The sequence below is a fragment of the Sus scrofa genome, chromosome 12, assembly GCF_054392235.1.
Source record: "Sus scrofa isolate SSC_HxYL_T2T_F1_AM1 chromosome 12, Sscrofa_HxYL_maternal_Yorkshire_Landrace_v2.0, whole genome shotgun sequence".
NCBI classification, from domain to species: domain Eukaryota; kingdom Metazoa; phylum Chordata; class Mammalia; order Artiodactyla; family Suidae; genus Sus; species Sus scrofa.
Genome location: NC_139394.1, coordinates 7815181 through 7839244, shown reverse-complemented (window position 1 = coordinate 7839244; position 24064 = coordinate 7815181). Strand labels below are relative to the sequence as shown.

Here is a 24064-nt window from a genome sequence, read left to right as displayed (position 1 = left end):
CCATATGCTGCAGGTGCGGCCCCGGAAAGACCAAAAAAAAAAAAAAAAGGAAATCTGAAATGGTTTCCCACAGCTTTACCCACTGCAATCACGCAGTGACTGGGGCCCACAACTGTTTCAGCAATAGAGAAGGTCCCTCTGCAGTGGCAGTCACTGAAGCAAGAAGGAGAAGCGTCCTCTGATCCACCAAATAAGGCTGTTGGAGCCCTGGACACAGAAGGAGACACAGGGGTCCAGGTCCTTACAAGACTAGATTCCAAAGCAGCCAGTACAGGGGTGCCCTGGGGGAAGACTGCTAGGTCAAAAGAGGAAGATCCACCATCAATTCTACCTGCAGACTAGCCAGATACCACAAAGGAGCAGCAATGCCCTCCGGACAGTGTCCCCCTGCCCCACTCCTGACCTGGCAGATGGCTGGGTTTCAGTTCCTATGAGGCTGCCCATCCCCAGGCCAGTGCATATGGTCATTCCTGGGAGAGTTGATAATTTTTCTTATTGTATCGTTTTTTAACAGAACCCCAAATGGTTCTTAACGTGCTGAGCCACAGTGGGAACTCCCTCTTTAATTCATATTCGAGCCAGATTCAAAAACAACAAAACTAAGGCTTGGCTGTTTTCTTAACATTAACCTGCATCCCACTTCTCCAGAGAAATGGACAAACCTCCAAGGCTCTCAGCTTCAGCTCAACTGATACCCTCACTGCACTGAGTGTGCTCAGACACACACAGGTGATGCAAAGGAGCCCAGGCACGCACATGGGCTGCACACATGTGTGAATGACACATTCACCTGTGTGCATATGACATGCATGCACATGCATGTGATGTGTGCATGCAACACATACGCTCACACACACACACAACACACGCCTTTAATTTTTGGCAAGACCTCTGATGCAGAGATTCTCCAAAACTTTCAACAGAGGGAGAGAACTAGAATTTGACTCACTCATTTGAAGTCTAAGGATACTGAGTCATTTTTTTCTAGACTGGGGGGGAACATTGTGCCTGAGCTCATTTTTCACCCAGAGGCCTTGTGCCAGGTCATAGCCTGCATGCCTGGCCCCAGGCAGCTGTCCTTGCAACAATACCCCAACTGGAAAAAAAAAAAAATAGCCAATCAACCAAAAGTACAGTTTCTGCTCACAACAATATTTTTGTATAAGAAAAAAACACAACTTCTTTGCAGGAAAATCACTCAAAATAATTTTCAAATTGATTCACATCAAGGACAGTGGGTTTTTTGTTTTTTTTTTCTTTTTTTGTCTTTTCTAGGGCTGTACCAGTGTTGGAGGTTCCCAGGCTAGGGGTCAAATGGGAGCTGTAGCCACTGGCCTACACCACAGCCACAGCAACACCAGATCTGAGCCCCATCTGCAACCTACACCACAGCTCATGGCAATACCAGATCCCTAACCCACTGAGCGAGGCCAGGGATCGAACCTGCATCCTCATGGATAATACTCAGATTCGTTTCCAATAAGCCAAGTTGGGAATGCCCAAGGACAGTGTTTTAATAGACTTTCGCCACCCCACTCCCGCTGTCAGACTTCTTAATGCAAATCTGAGGCTGAACACTCTTCGGGAAGCTGAGATGTTCGGCCACCGAGAAAAGGAATCACAGTTCTCTTCCTCAGCCATGAACGCATCTCCACAAGAGTCTCTTCAAGATAAAAGAAGTCCTCCCTTTGTCCACGGTCCCAGTCCACTTCCATGGCTGCGGAAACCTACAGCAGCCCATTTCCTGCACTTTCAGTGCAAGCTGGTGTGTGACGGGGAAGGGCAAGGCGCTAGAGCCTTCTCCCATAAACAGGGGTCTCCAGGTTCATTCTCAAGACAAGTTCAAGTTAACTTGGTCCCAGCTGCACTGTCTGGAGTTCAGACACTCATGGAGTCTAGACACTTCTGGAACAAAGGCCTGGACTGGGAGAAGAGTCACTTCGGCTTTCACTTAAATGCTTTTTTGCAGATTAAAATAGTCTTCTCGGGAATTCCCATTGCGCCTCGGCAGGTTAAGAACCCAACTAGTATCCGTGAGGATTCAGGTTTGATTCCTGGCCTCCCTCAGTGGGTCAAGGATCCGGCGTTGGTTGAAGATGAGGCTCGGATCTGGCGTCGCTGTGGCTGTGGTGTAGGCTGGCAGCTGCAGCTCTGATTCGACCCCTAGCCTGGGAACCTCCATATGCCATAAGTGAGGCCCTAAAAAGAAAAAAAGAAAAAAGAAAAAAAACTAGTCTTCTCAATAGCTCCCCTGGGCAGATGCGCACTGTACTATTTACAGCAGGCTCGCTCTGGGAGAGGAAGGAACACAGCTGTGCCCCTGTCCTTCTCTCCTGCTTCTTCAGGTGACCCCCTTGGCTTGTTCCCGGCTCCAGGGCCTGTCAGTTGGAAGGCGGCACCTGTCCCATCCTCAGCCAAGCCGGATGTGGCTTCTTCCGGAGGCTGTCTTTGCAGCCAAGGAAACCCATTCCTCCTTGATCGTAAACAGACCATTTCCAGGCCAGCCAAGCAGACACAAAATCTGGTTTGCCATCAGCAACATGGTTCCGGGCTATTGGGCGGATGTGCAGATGGGTATTTAGAGGGTCTGGGACTTCATGGGCTTCCTCATGGCCTCCAGGACCAATGAAGTCAATCCTAATTGCTGGAGAAGAACCAAAATGAGGCATGGAAGTGGCAGCTCGCTTCAGCAGTAAAGCCTGTGGTCAGAGACCGGCTTTATTTAAGAGTGCCACGGTCAGGCGAGACCCAGGGACTCTGCGAGGAGTCAGCATAGGGGTCAGGCTGCCCTTGAACAAAGAGTTTCACATTTTTTTAAACTTCACCCTTCAGAGTTCGTTCCCTCTGTTTCCCCCATCTATCTTTCCAAAGAGTGTTCCCTAATATTTACATTTAAAATACGGAAAAAACAAAAACAAAAACTAAAACAAACCTTAAAGAAAGTTTTAGGCCAGTACCCTCAGGATATGGGCTGGGGATTAAATCCGAGCCACAGCAGTGACCTATGCCACAGCTGTGGCATTGGATCCTATAACTCACTGCACTGGGCCAGGGACTGAACCCGCATCTCTGCAGCAACCCAAGCTGCAGTCTGACTCTTAACCCACTGCACCACAGTGGGAACTCCTAAATTTGAAATTTTAAAAATGTCTTCTCCTTTTGCTAAGGCCACCTGCTCACATTTACATGATAGAGAGGGACATGTCATTTTCATAAAATGAGGCTGGGAACAGATTTTAACCATCAGTGGAGAAGCATGTGGATGGTGGATGGTCCAGAGCCAGGCCTCGAGTTTATCCTGCTTCTCTGTCTCTTCCTCCTTTCCATCAACGTATGGCCTCAGACGGAAGCAGTTTAATACATAGGTGAGCTGGAGAACAAGTTCCCAGTAAGAGCAACCAGCTACAAAAGACTGGCTTTCCATCTGTTTAGAGGAGGAAACCAACCAGCCCAGCCACACAGGGAAGTGACAGGAGCGGTCACCAAGCTCACCCTATCTGACCTTTTTTTCCTGGTTGTACCCGTGGCATAAGGAAATTCCCGAGCCGCAGCCGTGACCTACGCACAGCTGCGCCAAAGCAGGAGCTCCCCACCCAGTACAAGCTTGAGAAAAAGTAACTACCCACACTGATGTGAAAGCTTCTTCCCCAGGAAGAGACCCATTCATGTTTCCAACAGTCCGAGAGCCATCTCCCTGGGAAAAAACAGACGGCAGAGGAAGCAGCATGGAGGGGTTCTTTGGCCAAGTCCATGGCATGTGGAAGTTCCCAGGCCAGGGATGGGAACTGCAATGCAGCAGGGACCCGAGCCACTGTAGTGACAGGGCGAATCCTTAACCCGCTCTGCCACAAGCGAATTCCCTGGGGCTGACTTTTAGAACCCGCTGAAGATAGAGGCTGATGTACGGTGCACTTTTCCTAAAGTCTCCTCGCTCCTTGTTTCCCAGTGACTCTATCCGTCACTCTCCAGCTGTCACTCTCCGGAAACGACAGCGGGACTTCACAAACAGGAGCTCAATCACCAACAAAGGAGACGGAAAACTTCATGCCACACAGACTCGCACGTGCATGTCACCTCCTCCTCTGCTCTTTTGGCTGTGCTGGCGTTGTCCTTGGCTCCCCTTTTGGGGGGGAGAGAATGAAATGGGAGCTTTTAGTCTCCTTTCCACCCTCATCTTCGAAGGTTAATGGCATTTTCCTTCTCCTTCCCTGCTTTATGGATATGCAGAAACCCGGGACATCCAGAAAAAGCCTTCGGCAGCCCTGACGGCAAAAACAGTTTTAAGTATGTGATAGGAATGATGGTTTTAATATGTCAAGAATGCGGGTACACATAAGTGCAATAGCTTTACTGTTCTTACGGCCTCTTGAGTGTCCTTATCCTTGCTAACATGCCGTTCCTGTATGTCCAGTATTCACTTTTAAAATTAATTATTTCTATTGAAGTATAATTGATTTACAATGCTGTGTTAGTTTCAGGTATAGAGCACACTGATTCAGTTTTAAGAATATATATACCATACACACACACACACACACACACACACACACACACATATATATATATATATATATATATATATTCTTTTTCAGATTCTTTTCCTTTATAGGTCATTACAAAATATTGAGTATAGGAGTTCCCGTTGTGGCTCAGCAGTTAATAAACCCGATGAGCATCCATGAGGACAGAGGTTCGATCCCTGGCTCGCTTGGTGGGTTGAGGATCCGGTGTTGTGGTGAGCAGTGATGTAGGCCAGCGGCTGCAGCCCCGGTAGGCCCCCTAGCCTGGGAACCTCCATAGGCCATGGGTGCAGCCCTAAAAAGACAAAAAAAGACCAAAAAAAAAGAAAAAAAAATATATAGAGAGAGTATAGTTCCCTGTGCTATATAGCAGATTCTTGTCGGTGATGTATTTTATACATAGTGTTGTGCATATGTGAATCCCAAACTCCTAATTTATCCCTCGCCCACACTTACCCCTTTGGTAACCATAAGTTTGTTTTCTATGTCCATGGGTCTGTTTCTGTTTTGTAAATAAGTTCATTTGTATGTACATTTTTTCTTTTTTAGATTTCACATATAAGCTTCATTTCGTACGATCACCTCTAGGTCCACCCATGTTGCTGTAAATGGTATTCTTTCATTCATTTTCATGGCTGAGCGTGTCCAGTATTTAGACGACGTAGCTAAATGTCATGCTTTCCAATAAGTTACAATTGCCTTGGTAATTGCGGATGTTTCTTTGTCAGATAAATTTACCTCGGAGTTCCACTGTGGCACAGTGGAAACGAATCCGACTAGGAACCATGAGGTTGAGGGTTTGATCCCTGGCCTCGCTCAGTGGGTTAAGGATCTGGCGTCGCCGTGGGCTTTGATATAGGTCGCAGACACGGCTTGGATCCCTCGTTGCTGTGGCTGTGGTGTAGGCCGGCAGCTGTAGCTCCGATTCGACCCCAGCCAGGGAACCTCCACATGCCGAAGGTATGGCCCTAAAAACAGCAAAAAAAAAAAAAAAAAAAAAAAAAAGTCCCTCGATCTTCACTGCTGTAATTGATTGTATGTACTAGAAAGCAGGGAGCAAGCATTTCTTCTTAATGATCTTATTTACTTATTTTTGCAGACATCCCGTTTTATAAACTGCCTTCACATGAAGTCATACTCAATGGAAGGGACTCAGACTGAAGTTTGTTCACTAGGCCAGGTATGTGGAGTCACCTTGGTTCCCACCTACTCCTGATAAAAGACCCCATATGTGCAGGGACAGGGGGCCAGAGTCCTAGGTGACATACAGCCCCCCCCCCCCCCCCGGTTTCCTAAAACATGGAACTGGAAACTTTCGAATTTTACAATTCGTCTTAAAAATCCTGGCCCGAGAAAAAGTCTAAAAATGTTTTCTAGATGCCTTGGCAATCATTTGTCTGGTAGCACAACTGTTTTAAAAGCGTAAAAATAGACGACCACTGGTGAGTCCCATTTTTTGTACACCGACAGTTTTTAACGGCTGTTTTTAACAGTCCCATTTGATTTCTTCCAGATTTTGTGAGCTGGTTTAAACAGCAATGACTAAGTCATTGTAAAGCAGATGACGAAAGGGGATGCTCTAAAAATGTCATTTTTAAAGACATGTCAGATTTGCTAATAGCAGGACAGACGACAGAGAAACGTCAAGAGTTTTAAAATCAGGACAAAGAAAACAACTTTTTATCATCTCCTCATCATGCCTTTCACTCAAAATCAACACATAGCAAAAATTTCCAGCTCCTTAAAACACTCTTGACTGTGAATTAGACTGCTAATTCTAATGAACAAAATTAGCTAATTTTTGGAGGCCTCACGATGTACTGAGTCCTGTTCTAAGCACTTTATTATTTATTTACTTATATATTTATTTTGCTTTTTTTTTCAGGGCCACACCCGAGACATATGGAGGTTCCCAGGTCAGGGGTCAAATCGGAGCTACAGATGCCGGCCCACATCACAGCCACAGCAACGCAGGATCGGAGCCGCATCTGCAACCTACACCACAGCTCACGGCCACGCCAGGTCCCTAACCCACTGAGCAAGGCCAAGGATCGAACCCACAACCTCATGGTTCCTGGTTGGATTTGTTTCCACTGCACCATGACGGGAACTCCCTAGGCACTTTATTTATTTACTTCTGGCCACGCCCGAGGCATGCAGAAGTTTCCCGGGCCAGGGATTGAACCCCAGCCACAGCAGGGACAATGCAGGGTCTTTAACCCACTGTGCCACCATGGAACGCCCTAAGCACTTTGTACTCATCATTGCCTTTAGTTGCCACAAGAGCTCTATGAAGTAGGTCCCATTCTTACCCCCATTCCACAGATGAGGACACTGAGGCACAGCCTACTTACATCACTTGCCCAGAACCCAATTTCGTAACCCCATCACTAGACGTCTACCTGTGGGAGGTGTGGCCTGGAGCCAGTGCCTGCCTTTCCCTGCTTCCCTGTCTGCAAAACAGGGGTGACACCACATGCCTCCTAGAATTGTGTAAAGATTGGCTGAAAGGAATATTTTAAATAAATGGTCACGTTATCAGGTACATAGCGGTATCCAGCAAACATGAAGCGCCTTTCATCTTGAACGGCAGTGAGAGAAAACCGGAAACTCTGGGGTGGTTAAACCCCTCGCCGTCTTCCAAACTGGCTAATATTACAGCACAGCTTCTAATCCTGCCATCAGGAAAGCTTCGCTGGCACTAGCACAACCAATCATGTGACACAAGATGAAAGCAAGTCCGGTGCAGAAAAGCAAACGCATGCTGCGTCTGCCCGATAAGGTGCTACAGGATTTCTACCTACGCAGAGTGCTCCCTTCTGGCAACAAGGCTTTTCCTCCTCTGCTCCGTCTGACCCAGCTTCAGTTTCCACCTGAACAGACCAGGATGTAACGTCTCGCCTCCCAAAACAGAGCCTCGCCTTGCCAAAGTGTTCTAGAAACTTAAGAGTTCACGGCATGTTCTAAATCTCACCCTCCAGGGAGAGAATTCAGTTGGCCTGGGATCTGGTGCCAACCAGAGGGAAAGGATGATGACCTGAATCCGGGGTCTATAACCATCTGCACCGCTCACAGAGCCAGCTGGAAACAGATGGTACACTCAGAGGGTTTAGCCGAAATGAATGTAATGGAGGAGCAGCGTACAGGGAATCAGCCAGAGATGGATGAGGTGCCCGGAGGCCTGGTACAAGTGGAAGGCTGGACCAGCCCAAGAGCGGAAGCGGCCCGGCGGGGGGTGAGGGCACGAGAGCCCAGTGAGAGCCAAAGCCACGGGGAGGGTGCTGGGGCTGTAAAGTAATTCAGCCACAGCCAGAATCACCGTGCATCCGTTTCTCTCCTCCCGTGGCTGAACTCAACCAGAGCCGGAAGGCAGCAGAGCCGAATGAGGCAGGCAGAGAGGGGCGCAGATCGGATGGGGTGATGCGGACAGCGCATGGAAAGTCACACTATCCCCTCTGGGTGCAACAACCCCCGTTCCAGCACTCTCAAAAGCTGCCCACGGTCTATTGGAATAGCTGAGCAAGTTCATTACAACTTCTGCCAAGGCACAGGCATAACCGAGGGGCCCGAGGGGCCTTCCTACATTCAAAGCACTCTATGCATTCTTTTTTTTTTTTTTTTTGTCTTTTGTCTTTTTGTTGTTGCTATCTCTTGGGCCGCTTCCGCGGCATATGGAGGTTCCCAGGCTAGGGGTCGAATTGGAGCTGTAGCCACCAGCCTACGCCAGAGCCACAGCAACGCGGGATCCGAGCCACGTCTGCAACCTACACCACAGCTCACGGCAACGCCAGATCGTTAACCCACTGAGCAAGGGCAGGGACCGAACCCTCGACCTCATGGTTCCTAGTCGGATTCGTTAACCACTGCGCCACGACGGGAACTCCACTCTCTGCATTCTAAGAGCATAAACTGGATTTTCAGAAAGTAACCATTGAACAGCTTGGGAGCTGCACAGGGGATGGAGGAGGAGCGCTCCATCCACTCGCACAGGATTCTAGGTGCTCAAAACCCCAAGATTCAACTCTGCTCTGGGCACGGACCACACAGAATGTAACTTGCTGGTCTCGCTTTGCCATGAGTTTGCTTTTTTCTTTCTTTCTTTTTTTTCTTTCTTTTCTTTTTTTTTTTTTTTGTCTTTTTAGGGTTGCAACTGCAGCATATGGAGGTTTCCAGGCTAGGGGTCGAATCAGAGCAGTAGCCACCAGCCTACACCACAGCCACAGCAACATCAGACCCAAGCTGTGTCTGCGACCTACACCACAGCTCATGGCCACGCAGGATCCTTATCCCACTGAGTGAGGTCAGGGATCGAACCTGCGTCCTCATGGATGTTAGTGCGATTCGTTTCCGCTGAGCTACAACAGGAACCCCTTGCCACGACTTTTCAAATTCAAAGGTCAAGCAGTATACTCTCCTGCCACCCCCACATACACCAAAGGCAGATCAAAAATCTAACAGGGCTATTCGATACATTTTCATCAACTGGTTGCCTCCCCCCGCCCCAAACTATATTTACAAATACCCAAACTGCAAATATTTTCGAGTCTGAGGTGTCCGGGTCTTTTATCATCCAGCCTTGGGCCAAGCAGGTTGATGTTTCTGGTTCCTCTGGTAGGACTTAAAACACAACAAAAACCAACTTCACAACCCAGTACAAGTAGAACTTACTAGAGCTTCCTGCAAGCACACCTCCTCCTAAAACCCTGCAGCTCCCATGGAGATCTGATTTCTCCAGAATCTTTGAACTCTCGTTAGTTGACACTTAAAATTTTAGGCTGTGTGAATCCCAGGATGGCCTGTGATCCTGCCAACGGCCCATGCCCAGGCAAGGCAGACTTGAAACTACTTCCTCCCCAGCTCTTTCTCCAGGTGTGCTGTACCCAAGCAGAAAGCATCCCACCAAACCGTTATCACTATGGCTGAATATTCTCAGGTGGCAGCTATGGTTACCTAGGAGACCACTGCACTTCTCCAGGTAAGGCAAAGGCAGGATTCCCATGATAAACCAGCTCCTCTTAGAGATTGGTCCCTAAGCTGCAAACATTCAACCACATTGGCGGTGACCTCTGAACTCATGCTGACCCCTAGGACTGCTGTCCTGGAATATCGGCATGTGCGAATACACTCGCGCACGGTCCAGAAGCAACAAGATGAGGGAATAACAAGGTTAAAATGGATATAAGTCTTTTTTAATTCCATAAATAACATTAGAAAGTCCAGAGAATTAGAGTTCCCCTCGTGGCTCAGTGGAAATGAATCTGACTAGCATCCATAAGGATGCAGGTTCAGTCGGGGCCCCGCTCAGTGGGTTAAGGAGCCGGTGTTGCCATGAGCTGTGGTGTAGGTCACAGATGCAATTCAGATCCTTTGTTCACTGTGGCTGTGGTGCAGGCTAGCGGCTATAGCTCCCATTTGACCCCTAGCCTGGGAACCTCCAAATGCTGTGGGTGCTGCCCTAAAAAGACAAAAATAAAATAAAATAAAATGAAAAAGCAGCTCAACACTCTAACAAAATTTTTAAAAAAAGAAAGTCCAGAGAATTCACATATTTGGAGGGAGAGGGGTGGGCTGATCAGAATTTGAATTAATTTAACCTTTCTGAAATTAGAATAATGAATCAGGAGTTCCCACGGTGGCTCAGTGGTTACAAACCCAAGTAGTATCCAGGAGGACTCGGGTTCGATCCCTGGCCTCTCTCTGTAGGTTAAGGATCTAGTGTTACCGTGAGCTGTGGTGTAGGTCACAGACACGGATCTGATCCCGCACTGCTGTGGGCTGTGGCGTAGGCCGGCAGCTGTAGCTCTGATTTGACCCCTAGCCTGGGAACTTCCATATGCTGTGATTGCAGCCCTAAAAAGACAAAAACAAAACAAAACAAAAAATATTGAATCAAACCATTTTCTTTCTTTCGTAGGAACGCTAAGGGAAGGTGTACTTTGAATATTTACAGATTCATCAGCACACCAATAAACTACTTTACTACAAAATTAAGTTATTATTGATGCATTCAACAAATACTGAATGTCTACTGTCTGTCATATACTGTGCTAGAAGCTGGGAATTTGATGAGACAAAAAAGACAGACCAAATCTCTGCTCCTTGTTACAGGAGAGCAATTCACCAACCAAATGCACAAATAAAGGAACACGAAATCACAACACAGTGATAAAAATACATAGACAATAACGAGTCACGGGCCTTAGAACCAGACAGCCTGATTTACATCTCAGCTCTGCTACTTCCTCACCAATTGGGGGCAAATTATATAATCTCCCTTGGCCCCAGTTTCCTCCTTAATAAAGTGGACATAAGACCAGGATGGAATTAAGAGGGCTTTTTGTGAGATTTGAATAAGGTAGTTCATATTCAGAGTTTATAACAGAGGCTGACATATACGAAGGCCTTGATAAATGATAACACTTTCTACTTTTTTTTTCTTTTCTGGCTGCACCCACAGCACACAGAAGTTCCCAGGACAGGGATCGAACCTGCACCATAGCAGTGACAACACCAGATCCTTAACCCACTGAGCCACCAGGGAACTCCTAGAATTGCCTATTTTTTGTTTGTTTCTGTCTTTTTAGGGCTGCACCCACAGCACAGGGAGGTTCCCAGGCTAGGGGTCGAATCAGAACTAGAGTTGCCGGCCTACACCACAGCTATGGCAACACCAGATCCAAGCCGCATCTGTGACCTGTACCACAGCTCATGGCATTAACCTGCTGAGTGAGGCCAGGAATCGAACCTGTGTCTTCCTGGATCCTAGTCGGTTCCTTACCACCGAGCCACAACAGGAACTCCCGACTATCTGTCTCTTCATAGCAAAAGTTTATCAACCCCTATTTTGGGGGGAGAGTCTATAGGATTTGTAAACAGATGGAGTGTGGATAGCGAAAGAGAGAAGGATGGAGAATTATTCCCAGGTTTGAGCCATAAATAGGGGGTGCCACTTCCTGAGACAGGGTGGACTTGGAGGAGAGTACAGGATGGGTGGCAGGAAGAGGATTATTATTTTGGATGTGTTAGGTTTGAGACATCTCTTAGACGTGCAAGTGGAGAGTGTACGGAGGCAGCCAGATGTATAATCCAGGAGCACAGGGCTGGAGTAACGGATGTAGGAGTCATCTGCAAACACCTGTTCCCTTCTCTCTGCTTCCACTGCCATCATGATTTCCACCTGAACCACAGAGAGACCCTCTGATTCTGAAAGTGACAGGGCAGGATGGACTTGGGATTGCAGACCGAGAAGGGGCCAGAGCTAAGCTTGAGCCTGGGCCCATCCAACATTAAGAGGTCATGCAAAGGGGAGTTCCCATTGGGGCTCAGTGGATTAAGAACCCAATGTGGTCTCCATGAGGATGTGGGTTCGATCCCTGGCCTCACTTGGTGGGTTAGGGATCCAGCATTGCCGTGAGCTACAGCATAGATTGCAGATACAGCTTGGATTCTCTGTGGCCATGGCTGTGGTGCAGGCCAGCAGCTGCAGCTCTGATTCGACCTCTAGCCTGGGAACTTCCATATGCTGAAGGTGCAGCCGTAAGAGGAAAAAATAAAATAAAATAAGGGTCATGCAAAGGAAGAAGAGTCAGCAAAAATGACTGAGAAGTGCCTAGTGAGGCGAGAGAAAAGCCAGTGGAGCACGTCACAGAAGTCACGAGGCAACTGTGTCAACAAGGGGCAGGCCAGCGGCGCTGAACGCTGCTGAAAGGTCCAGAAACTGAGAAGGAGCTACTGACATGAACCATACGGAGAGAGAGGTCTTTTAGTGGATGGAGTGATGATGTGAGGACCCCTAACGGGTGAAGCTGATGAAGAGAACAGGAGGGGCCTTGAGGAGACAGCACTTACCCAAGGCGGAGGTGTTTCAGTGTGACGAGGAGAAGAGAAATGGGCAGGAGCTGGAAGGAGACCAGCAGCCAAATGGGCTTTTTTTTTTTTTTTTTTTTTATGGCCTCACCCATGGCAGATGGACGTTCCCAGGCCGGGGATGGAGTCTGAGCCACAGCTGCAACCTACACCACAGATGTGGCAACACTGGACCCTTTACCCCACAGCACCGGGCCAGGGATGAACCTGTGCCTCCACAGGGACCTGAGCCGCAGCAGTCAGGTCCCTAATCCACGGCGCCACAGCGGGAACTCCAAAGAGGCATTTTTCTATGATGGGAGACACTAGGGAATGTTTCTGAGATTGTGGGAAAGATCCAACCGAGAAGGAGAAAATTACGGAGGAGAGAGAAGGAAGTGAGATCTCTGGGAGGTGGAAGGGGTGAGGTTCAGGGGATTTCACAGGAGGACTTTTCTGTCTGATTACTTCCGTTTCCTCCACGTATACGAAAAGCTCATCAGCTAGGCTGGGGTGGTGGGGAGGGGGAAAGACAGCGGAGAAGACTTGAAAAGGAGTGAGAGCGTGTTACACACAGACTTTCATAAAATACCCTTTACAGTCTCTGCAGCACCCAACGCAGAGCTGGTGAACGCAGCATGTCCTCAGATACACACTAATTAAGGACACAACGTTTGGCGTGTGATTGTCCATGTCACCTTTTCTACTCAAGGCGCTGAGAACGTGTGTAGCCCAGATGTCCAGGCTCCCTGCCTCAGGTGGGACACCTGCCTGGCTATTTGTTGAAGCCCGGGTCTCGGGTACCTGCAAACACTTAAACCAAACAGCCGTCCCTTCTACTACAAATGTCACCTCCAGGAGACACAGGCTGATAAACATTGACATAAAGATGTCAAGACGCCTGCATTAGGCGCTCTTATCCCGTCGGCATCTCGGCCAAGGACAAACACCAAAGGTCTGAATCCCGTGGGGCAGCGGTGGGTAATTCAGCCTCTGCCTGGCCACGTCAAGCATTTCCTTTTCTTTGCTGGGCTGTCGCTTTGATGTCAGATTCCTCTCCGTTTCTTTCTAGCTTCTTGCTTTCTCCTTTCCCACTTCTCCTAGCTTAGCCGGAGTCAAACTTCTTATTTTAATTTTCCTCACTTTGTCTTTTCCATATTTATCGTCTCTCCCCTGGGGTGCCCAGCCCCCATTCCAGCCTAAGGCTGGGAGAAAAGGAGCCCTCCCCGCAGCGTGATCAGGGCATCGATGGAAGATCTCAGCAGGTTCGTTCTTCAGAGTGAACACTGACGTGCCGAAGGTTCAACCCCTTTCCGTAAAAGAAGAGGTAGCGGAGTTCTTGCGGCGGCACAGTGGGATCGGTGGCCTCTTGGGAGCGCTGAGTTGCAGGTTCAATCCCTGACCTGGCACAGTGGGTTAAGGATTCAGCATTGCCACAACTGCGGCTCGGATCTGATCCCTGGCCCAGGAGCTCCATATGCTACCGGGTGGCCGAAAAAGAAAAAAAATAAAATAAAAGAGGTACTGAAACAAGGCATTGGAGTGGGTGTGATATAGGCAAGAAGTGCCTTATTGCTTTTAGCATTCCTGTCATTAGGCAACTGATGGCAAAAGATCCTTCTGCATTTCCCAGTGCGTCCTTTGAGCAGATACTTTGTGAGCCTGTGACACAGATGTACGACACCATTCACTTATTTCGCAAATATTTATTGGATCATTTAGTCGGGGGGCCAAGGTCTAGGGGATCTTTTCTCAGATGCTAGACCACAAAAATCCATAAAAGAAGGAGAGCGTGGTATTTGCAAAAAATTAAAAAAAAAAACCCTTCTATTTTAGGCTTTAGGCTGGCTTGGTTGCTATATTTCTATTAAAAAGCAAGGCGAAACCTGCCCCCTCAATGTTCCGAGTGAGATAAGAGTGTTAATGGGCCCAGAAAGTAAAATGCAGAACCTGTTCCCTGTTTTCTTTCTTCTTTTTCTTTTTTCTTTTTAGGGCCGCACCTGTGGCATACAGAAGTTTCCAGACTAGGGGTCAAATCAGAGCTGCAGCTGCCAGCCTACACCACAGCCATGGCAAAGCCAGATCCTTAACCCATGGATAGAGGCCGGGAATCGAACCCGCATCTTCCTGAGTACAAGTCAGGTTCTTAACTCGCTGAGCCACAAAGGGAATTCCATGTTCCCAGTTTTAAAAGACAGCCCTCCCACATGCAGACAACTTGGCTCCCAGGCATGGCCGCCCCATGTGCCATCTGCCACCAAATCACCAAGAGCCACTCCAGCTTGGGTCCCCAAAGTGCCTGCGTGTAGAGCGCCACCTTTAGGTAAAGGGCAGGAGGCGGCGTGGGTACCATTTGAATTTTGCTTCTGAAATTTTCTTGATGTTCTGAAATTTTCTTTGATGCTAATTATGTGACAAAGATCAAGGGCTTTAGGGTCAAACGAACTGGGATCTGAAGACAGGCTTGGCCGTTGACAGTGTAATCTCAGACAGGTTCCTGGTCCTGCTGAACCTCGTTTTACCAATCAAATGAGTGTAAGACCACCTATGCTGTAGGAGTATTGTGAGAATTAAAGGAAATATACACAGAGTGGCTAGGTGGCGCTCGAAATTATAGCTGTTATAATTGGCAGAATGCCTAGGTTTGATTTCAGGAGCCTGGGGTGATCTAAACATAAACTCTTGAATATAAACCCTGGATGTTTAGAATTCGGAGTCCCCTTTGTGGCTCATCGGGTTAAGAACCCAACATAGTGTCCATGAGCAGGCAGGTTGGATCCCTGGCCTCACTCAGTGGGGTAAGGATCCGATGTGGCCGTAAGCTGTGGTGTAGGTCGAAGATGTGGCTTGGAGCCTGCGTTGCTGTGGCTATGGTGTAGGCTGGCAGCTGCAGCTCTGATTAGAACCCTAGCCTGGCCACTTCCATATGCCACAGGTGCAACCATAAAAAAGAAAAAAAAAATTCTACCCCTAAAGATTTAAGGCGAAAGAAAGAAAATCTGACATCAAGTTGCCCCATCTCTTTCTCTCACACACACACACACACATAAACAACCTTAAACCAAAACGATGTCAATAAAACTAGGAGATGCTTCTTACTTGTGTGCCTCCTTGAGAAAAAGACTTTGTCATCTTTGCCCCTCTGTCCCCAGCACAGTGCCTGGTCCAGCTGCTGAACCTGAGCTCTTTGCCCACATTCTGGTTTTGTTAGGGCAACAAAAGCAGAAGAAGGCAGAAGAGGAAGGCGGAGTGGGAAAGAAGGGGTGGAGAGTAAAGAGTCCAAGGTAGTTCCTCCAGCCCCCGGAGCTCTCCCGGTTCCCCAGGCAAGAAGAATGGGTTTCGTAGCAGCCTCTGCTAGGCGCCTGGATCTGCTGGCAGAAGAGCAACAGTGGCATCTTCAGGGCAGTGGGACAAACTTGGCTGTGGAAGCAGAGAGAAAGCCCTGCCTTCAGAACATGCTTGGTGGAGGCATTAGCCGGTGAGCTTGCCTTTTCTCTACCTGAAATGACAGGTGTGGGCACAAGTGCCGGCCACCTTAAGAAAACCCCGAGGCCCCCCTACCCTAATGGATTATTAATATTCTTCTCTCTTGCTGATTAAGAGATGCCAGCCAAACTCTCACAGAGCTGGAAACTCAGGGAGTGTAGGTCAGTGAGGGCCTCTAGGGCAAGCAACCGACAGTGTCTTGATGTTCAAAAAAGTGACATTTATCAATAAGATATTGGACAGCTCAGAGAATCTCTGGAAAAGGTGGGGAACCAGGCTCAGGGAACAGACAGAAACAAAGGGACGCTAACCTTCAGAACTCAGTCAAAACATGCCTCAGGGCGATTCTGGTGAGGACCGCCTTGTGTTTGCCCAAAGCTGTCACCAGCACCACTGCCAGCATTGGCAGCTGAGCACTGCAGCTGGATTCAATGTCCCTGCTGTCCGTCGAGAGTGGATGTTTGCAGGTGGATGTGGCACCACCAGAATGATGCCTCCACTGCCCCTACTCCTTGTGTCCGACTGGCTGATCCAGCTTAGCAGTAAGGGGAACTGGTCTTGCCATACAGCAATGACTTTCTCAAACATGGGAAAGACATTCTGCAGACGGATGTGTCCCTACAGAATGGGACTGCAGACCCGCCACCAAGGAGTGCTTTGAGTTTGTAGGAAGTTATGTGACAGAGCAGAAAAGGAATTCAAAATTCTAGGTCTAGGGGCTGATTTTGTCCCATATTAACTATGCGACTTGGGCAGGAATAAATAAGCTTCTCTGGGTTTTCGCCACACATAGAATAATTATTCCTACCTACTTTGCAGCCTGAAGCGTACATCAGATAATTTTGTGGACAGGCTTTGAAATTTACACACTTGAGTAAATCTATCTGTCTCTCTGGGTCCCAGGTTACCCAGCAGCAAAATTCAATCCGTAGACTGAAGGGCTAGTGGGAGGTAAACTAGAATATTAAAGATTGGAATTCTTTGGTGCCTGGGACCTGCCTCAAAATAATGGAGGTGGTGGGAGGGAGAGGAAGTGGGTAAGGATGCACATGAGACTGACCATGAGGTAGTGAGTGTAAAACCCAGCTGATGGACCCATTATACCATTCGCTCTGCATTAGGGTGAAATCTTCAATAATACAATTTTTTTTTTTAATGGGGCATCTTGGAAATACTTAGATGAAACAGGCCACACTCTCCAGGTTTCATTCTTACCAAGTCTGTGTTAGGCGTCCTCCCCACCCCAAGATATTGTTTTCCTTAGTATTTTGGTCCTTTCCTCAGCTGCCCACTACCCTTCTACCCGGACCGGTGCTGATTAATGTAAGGTTACACAAGGGAAAACATCTTTGGTATAACACTGGTTGATAGAAAAAACGGCACCCCCAAATAATTAACCAACAACCAAAGAAAACCAGAAGCAAGGGAGCGCGCACACACAGCGCCGGTAAAGAGCAGCCTGTCCCTGTGCTCGGGCCTGGTCCAGAGCAACTGGGAAGTTATCTTCAACGAACAAAAATGAACTCACACTTCTCTTTTCCTGCCATTGCATTTGCTTGATGACCACAGAAAATAATGAATAACAAGGACGCCGCACAAGGCAGTGAAGGGTTCAAGCTGCTGCCCCAGCTTTGATCCAGCACCTACTATCAGCTATGTGTGCCCACTTGGATCCCAGCTGGCCAGGACACAGGGGAGGCCGAGGGATTCCAAGGGGAGAGGGACAGGCCGCGGGTGCAATCCCATCATCGTAAAGACCCCTGCCCGGGGACCGCGACGGACCAGTAAGGCACAGGAGCATCACGAGGAGGCGGTACACCGCGGACGCTGGATGATAATTAACTCCGAAGTGGAGATGCTCCACCTGCCCTGGGAGGGGCTTGAGATTCGCGAGAGGTTAGACCAGCAGACATACCGCCAGCCACAGTGATCTTACAACCACACAGTCTCTCTTTAAAAAAATGCCGCCCATCGCCAGGCCCGCCCCTCGGCCATCCGGATACGCCCCAAACAACTATGGCTGCAGCGGGGCGGAAGCACTTCCGCCCCCGACCAAGATGGCCGCAGGGGCGGGACGGCTGAGCGGAAGTGCCCCGTTGGGCCGCTGACCGGTCCGTCATGGCGGCCGCGGCCGCTTCCCCTGCTCTGAAGCGGCTGGATCTGCGCGACCCCGCGGCGCTTTTCGAGACCCATGGAGCGGAGGAGATCCGCGGGCTGGAGCGCCAGGTTCGGGCCGAGATTGAGCACAAGAAGGAGGAGCTGCGGCAGATGGTGGGGGAGCGGTACCGTGACCTGATTGAGGCGGCCGACACCATCGGCCAGATGCGCCGCTGCGCCGAGGGGCTGGTGGACGCCGTGAAGGCCACCGACCAGTACTGCGCCCGCCTCCGCCAGGCCGGCTCGGCCGCGCCCCGGCCGCCGCGGGACCCGCAGGTCAGCCCCGGGCCCCCGCCCCCAGCCCGGCCGCTCCTGCTCACGTGGGCCGGCCCGCGTCCCCCGGCGGGGCCTCACCTGCCGTAGGAAGAGCCTCCGCCGCTCTCTGCGCTCCCTCCTCGGGGGACGACGGCCGCTGTCCCTTCCTTGCGGCTGCCCGGTTCTCCAAAATCCCTCGGCCGTTTCTTCAGGCGCCTTCCCGGGCTTCCGGGCCTTGCGTTCCGCACCTCACTGGTGGGGTCACTGAGTTTTTCCTGCCAGCTTTGCATGGAAACGCCAGGGGTCTCTCGCTAGACAGTTCGACTCGTTCCTTATATCGCATTTCCCAACATTATAACTAGAACAGAGTTCTTCCCTAGGCTACGCCTTCCCCCCAGGCCGTTCCTTCCTCCTTCCAGTCTCCCCCTCCCGCCCCCCACCGCGCCCCCACCCCGATCCCGCTCCCGGGAATAACCTCCATAGCCCCTTCCACCTGTTGGAAGATAGTACCCAACTATCAAGCTCTCTTTTTTTTTTTTTTTTTTTTTTTTAATGGCAAACTCTCATCTTTTCAAGAGAGGAACGTTTTCATTTTAAGAAACTAAGTTTATTTTAATTCGTGTTTTTCCTCCAAACACTAATGATTAGACCCACTGTCCAAGGACGCTAATCCTAATAATGCCTTTTGTGTTGCTGAAGAATGTTGACTTAGGGGTGGCAAAGGGAAAGGGCGCAAAGGGTGAGAAAGGTAAGGAAGGAATTTGTTCTGAAGCCATACAGCCATGTGGAAGGAAAAAAATTGCAGAGTGCAACTTAGCTCCAGTTTGGAACTTTTTAATACAGCCTGGGTTTTAGAAGAATCCAGATCATTAAGCCGGGCTAACGCGATAGAACCAGAGGAAACTAGAAATTCTTTGCTAATTTTTGAAATGAGAGATTTTATCCCTCCCTAGACTGTGCATTTAGTGCATTAGGTTCCCAGCCTTTGCTATAACTCAGGCATGCTTAAGGGTTTTATTAAAAAATTAATTTGTACTATGCTTATCTTGAAAAACATTTATTTTTATTGCTGTTCAATCTGACTTATTCTCAGTCACAAAAATTTGGGTGCCTTCTGTGTTCAAGGCACAGAGAATCAGAAGTCCCCTATCCCTGCTATACAGGATCTTACAATCTAGTTGAGTTAAATCCTCGGAAAGTTGATTTTAAAAAAGGTAAATAATTTATAGAGTAGCAGAAGAAAGCATTTTAGGATAGGGAGTTCCCTGGTGGCTTAGTGGGTTAAGGATCTGGTGTTGTCCCATGGCCGGAGACCTTCCACAAGCTGTGAGTGCGGCAAAAAAAAAAATTTTGTGTGTGATAATGGGTGTTGATTCCCAGAATAACTGTGTACATTTATGGTAAAAATTCCGAAGGCAGTCACTTCAGGCTTGGGTCCTCCCCAGTAAGGAGAGGCCTTCTAGATGAGATTTGGAATATGGGTCTAGGGTGTGTAAAGACGATCAAAATCAGGTATGAATTTCATTAAAGCAGAGTTTCTCAACCTTGGTGTTACCGGTTTGAGCGATTATTCCTTGTTGTAGAGGCCTATCCTATGTGTAGTGGGCTGTTTAGAAGCATCCCAGGCTCCTAACAACTAGCTGCCAAGAGCACTCCTGTCACCCACTGTGGTAATCAAAAATGTCCCCAGATATTGCTGCACGGTCCCTGGGAGATGAAACCCCCCCCACACACACACACACATGAGAATCAGAGGATTCAAGGGTTCCTGGAAGAAAGTAGTGGAAGGAAACCCTTGATCCCCAGGCCGAGGTCCTCAGCAACAGGGAGCCCTTGAGAACTGAGCAAAGCCGTGATCTCAGTGGCCTTCGAAGAAGGTTAATTTGACAGCGAAGGAAAAGGATAGATCCGAGGGGATAGAGAGTGAACAGAGCACAAGTGAAGTGTTTGGGGAGTAACCTCGGTGTGGGATTGGAGTTCTCTTGCGGCACAGTGGGTTAAGGATCCGACATTGTCACTGCAGTGGGCCACTGCTGTGGTGCAGGTTTGATCCCTTGCCTAGGAACTTTTTCATGCTGCGGGCGCAGCCAAAAAAAAATCTAAGTGTGAGAGGATGACTTGCGTTAGAATCCTGCCAGTGGTAGCAGAACCCCAGGTCGTGGAGACATCAACAGACCCATCCGGAGAACACGAGTTTCTTGGGAATTGGGGGCCCAGGGGTGGCATATGCTAACATATCTAAGGAGATGAATTTGGTTTTAAATATGCTGGTCGTAGAATGGCAGTGAAACTTCCCAGGGGAAGTGGCTGACAGCAGCAGAGAAGGCTCGATTGGGGTTCAGGGGAGCAGTATGGGCTACAGATAAGGACATGGTCGTGTCCACCTGGAGGTGACAGTTGAGGGAAGAGACCTGTGAGGTGAGAGGACAGACTGAGATGAGTGGAGGCGTGAGGCCTGAACCACAAGATTTGGTGGAAGGTTGATGAATAGAAGCAGCCGGCAAAGAAGCCCACGATGCACCGAAAGCAGCGGGAGGAAAGGTAGGAAGACTGAACATCAGACGAGGGAAGGAGAAGGCTTGCCCGCGGGATGGCACATGGGCTCTGGGCTATTGAAGCATCCTGAGGGTCCCTGACACCCAGACCGTGAGATGACCAGATTAGGTTTGCCCTCCAGGATGGAGCAAAGCTGCAGCTGGTAGGAAAAGCTTGACTCCAGTAATTCTGCTACGGCCACGTCAATGCCTTGCTGAGCAGCACCGAATCCGGCTTCATGGAAGCTTCGTCCCTCCTTCTACCTTAGCCAGCCCAACACGGCCCCTGCTTTGGTTTGTTCTGATTCGTGTTTATTCTGCAGCCACAGCTGCCATCCCAGGAGAAGTTCTACAGCATGGCTGCCCAGATCAAGCTACTCCTAGAAATTCCTGAGAAGATCTGGAGCTCGATGGAGGCCTCTCAGTATCTCCACGCCACACAGCTCTACCTGCTCTGCTGCCACCTCCACACCCTGCTCCAGCTGGATGCTTCTAGCTCCCGATACAGCCCTGTCCTGTCCCGATTCCCTATACTCGTCCGGCAGGTGGCAGCAGCCAGCCACTTCCGGTAAGTGGCTCTGGCAAAAAGACCTTCTCTGGCCATGGCCACACGTCAGCCCTACGATTTTATGGAGTAGGTCTTCTTTCGTGACATTCTGGGGCTCTTCCCCCGAGATGTACAAAGCTCCCTGCTGACCTTGGTCATCATCTTGTAGGTCAACCATTCTGCATGAGAGCAGGATGCTCCTGAAGTGCCAGGCCGTCTCCGACCAAGCCGTGGCCGAGGCCCTGTGCGCTATAATGCTCTTAGAAGAGAGTTCTCCTCGCCAAGCCCTAACAGACTTCCTGTTGGCCAGAAAGGCGGCTATTCAGAAACTTCTCAACCAGCCGCACCACGGTGGGTGTGGCTTCTCTCCAAAATGTGGTCCTCGAGCATGGGAATGGAGCAGGGATGTGCTGCGGGAACCCACAGTTGTTAACAGAGGGTGGTTTCTTCTCGCAGGTGCTGGTGTCAAGGCTCAGATTTGCTCTCTCGTGGAGCTGCTGGCCACAACCTTGAACCAAGCCCATGCTCTTTTCTACACTTTACCGGAAGGTCTGCTGCCAGAGCCGTCCCTGCCGTGTGGCCTGCTCTTCTCAACTCTGGACACCATCACAGGCCAGCATCCCCCTGGTGAGCTCTTAGCCAGCCTCTCTTATTTTCTGGCTCATTCAGCAGATTGTTACTGGCAGGTGCCATCTGCCGGCTACTGTGCTCGGCTCTGGGGAGACAGCAGTGAATTGGGCAGATGTGGACCCTCCTTCGTGGAGGTCGCGGGCTAGTGGTAGAGGCAGATGTTGAACTCACGATCCACGAATACCTGCTCAGTACCCCTATTGGTCGCTGCCATGACGACAGAGGATAGGCTGACCTGGTAGCCTGGAATGGAGGGACCTCACCAAGGTCAGAGACTTTCTTGGGGACATGATATTTGAAATGAAACCTGAGGGTGAGTAAGAGTCAGGTAAAGAAGGCAAAGAAGAGAGTTCTAGGCACAAGGGAGAGGAGGTGCAAAGGTCCTGAGGTGAGGAGACTGTTAGTGTGTGAGGAACTGAAAGAAAGCAGAGGCGGCTGAGGGGTAGTGGGGGGAGAAGAGACGGGGCTGGGCTATGAGTTGTAACCAGGTAATGCAGAGCCATGTGAGCAGAACAGTGGCTAGCCTTCTGGGACCTTCCAGGCTTAGTGATCCTTTGTTCTGTGTTCCCATGTCTCCTATACTTTTCATTTGGGAGCATTTGTCCCAATTGGAATTAAATGCATTTATGTGACAGCGGTTCCCCGTGCTGCTCAAGTGGAGAGCTCATGTCAGAGGCTGTCACCATGAACCAGATGACAGACATCGGGGGCAGTAGAGAGAGAGCTGAAGGGACAACTTGGACAGGTGTCCAGAAGACAGTTTGGTAAAGGATTGGCTGTGAAGGATATAGAAGGAAGGTGTCCAGGTTTAGTAGAAAAGGAGTTTTCGTTTTGTTTTGTTTTGTTTTTTGCTTTTTAGGGCCGCATCTACGGCATATGGAAGTTCCCAGGCTAGGGGTCGAACTGGAGCTGCATCTGTGACCTACAGCACAGCTCACAGCAACGCCAGATCCTTAACCCACTGAGCAAGGCCAGGGATCAAACCCGCATCCTCACGGATACCAGGAGGGCTTGTTACCCCTGAGCCACAATGGGAACTTCCAGAAAAGGAGTTTTGTGGGGTTTTTTAGTGAAGTGTAGTTGATTTACAATGTTGCATTAGTTTCTGGTGATTCAGTTATACATGTATGTTTTCTTTTTTAAATCTTTTTTTTTTTTTTTTTTTGGCCGAGCCCACAGCCTATGGAAGTTCCCCAGGCCAGGGATCGAACTGACACCATAGCAGCAACCCAAGCCACTGCAGTGACAAAGCCAGATCCCTAACCTGCTGCACCACAAGAAAACTCCGATTCTTTTTCATATTCTTTTCCATTATAGTTTATTACAAGATATTGAATATGGTTCCCTGTGCTATACAGTAGGTCCTTGTTGGTTATCGATTTTATATGTAGTAGTTTGTATCTGCTAATCCCAAACTCTTAATTTATCCCTCCCCCCTCATCCCCTTTGGTAACCATAAGTTTGTTTTCTATGTCTGCAAGTCTGCTTCTCTTTTGTAAGTTCATCTGTGTCATTTTTTTAGATTTCACTCTAAGTGATAAATTGTCTTTCTCTGACTTACTTCATTTAGTACGATAATCTCTAAGTCCATCCTAGTTGCTGCAAATGGCATTATTTCAGTCTTTTTTATAGCTGAGTAAAATTCCATTGTACGTATGCATCCCACATCTTCTTTGTCCAGTCCTCTGTCGCTGGACATTAAGGTTGCTTCTATGTCTTGGCTGTTGTGAAGAGCCCTGCAGTGAACATTTGGGTGCACGTATCTTTGCAAATTAGAGTTTTCTCTAGATGGATGCCCAGGAGTGAGATTGCTGGGTCTTATGGAAACTCTATTTTGAGTGTTTTAAGGAACCTCCATAGTGTTCTGCACAGTGGCTGCACCAATTTACATTCTCACCAGTGGTGTAGGCAGGTTTGAAAGGGCCGATGATGAGTTTACTTTCGAAAATGTTGTGTTGGAAGCAGCTGAGACCCTGGAGTGGGAAGGTGGGGTGGACAGGCGACTTGCGGGTCCAGAGCAGAGCAGAGTGGCCTGGCTGGAGGCGCCCCTGCATGCCGCTTCTGCTCAGGGCTGTTGTTTGAAGCCTTGG

At 49.1% G+C, this 24064-nt stretch overlaps 2 protein-coding genes across 19 annotated transcripts in view; one reads left to right on the top strand and one right to left on the bottom strand.

Moving 5' to 3' along the window:
* The window catches only part of SLC39A11 (solute carrier family 39 member 11), a 445093-nt gene extending 426474 nt beyond the window's left edge, over positions 1–18619 (bottom strand). For all 11 annotated transcript variants that reach the window (XR_014820706.1, XM_021066702.2, XM_084983768.1 and 8 more), the window contains exon 1: positions 18363–18619. Coding sequence is in view for 1 of the 11 variants with exons in the window: in XM_084983785.1 (XP_084839911.1) it covers positions 18363–18553 (191 nt within the window). In the remaining 10 variants the exon portion in view is untranslated. The remainder of the gene's footprint in view (positions 1–18362) is intronic.
* COG1 (component of oligomeric golgi complex 1) overlaps positions 17958–24064 on the top strand; it is a 14523-nt gene continuing 8416 nt past the window's right edge. For 2 of the 8 annotated variants that reach the window (XM_003131245.5, XM_013980797.3), the window contains exons 1-4: positions 17958–18284; positions 21121–21365; positions 21514–21695; positions 21801–21971. In XM_003131245.5, coding sequence (XP_003131293.1) covers positions 17970–18284; positions 21121–21365; positions 21514–21695; positions 21801–21971 — 913 coding nt within the window. In that variant the 5' untranslated portion in view covers positions 17958–17969. Of the gene's footprint in view, positions 18285–21120; positions 21432–21513; positions 21696–21800; positions 21972–23120; positions 23172–24064 lie in introns of those variants that run through there. The other 6 variants (XM_013980798.3, XM_084983583.1, XM_084983584.1 and 3 more) reach the window with 4 other exon arrangements.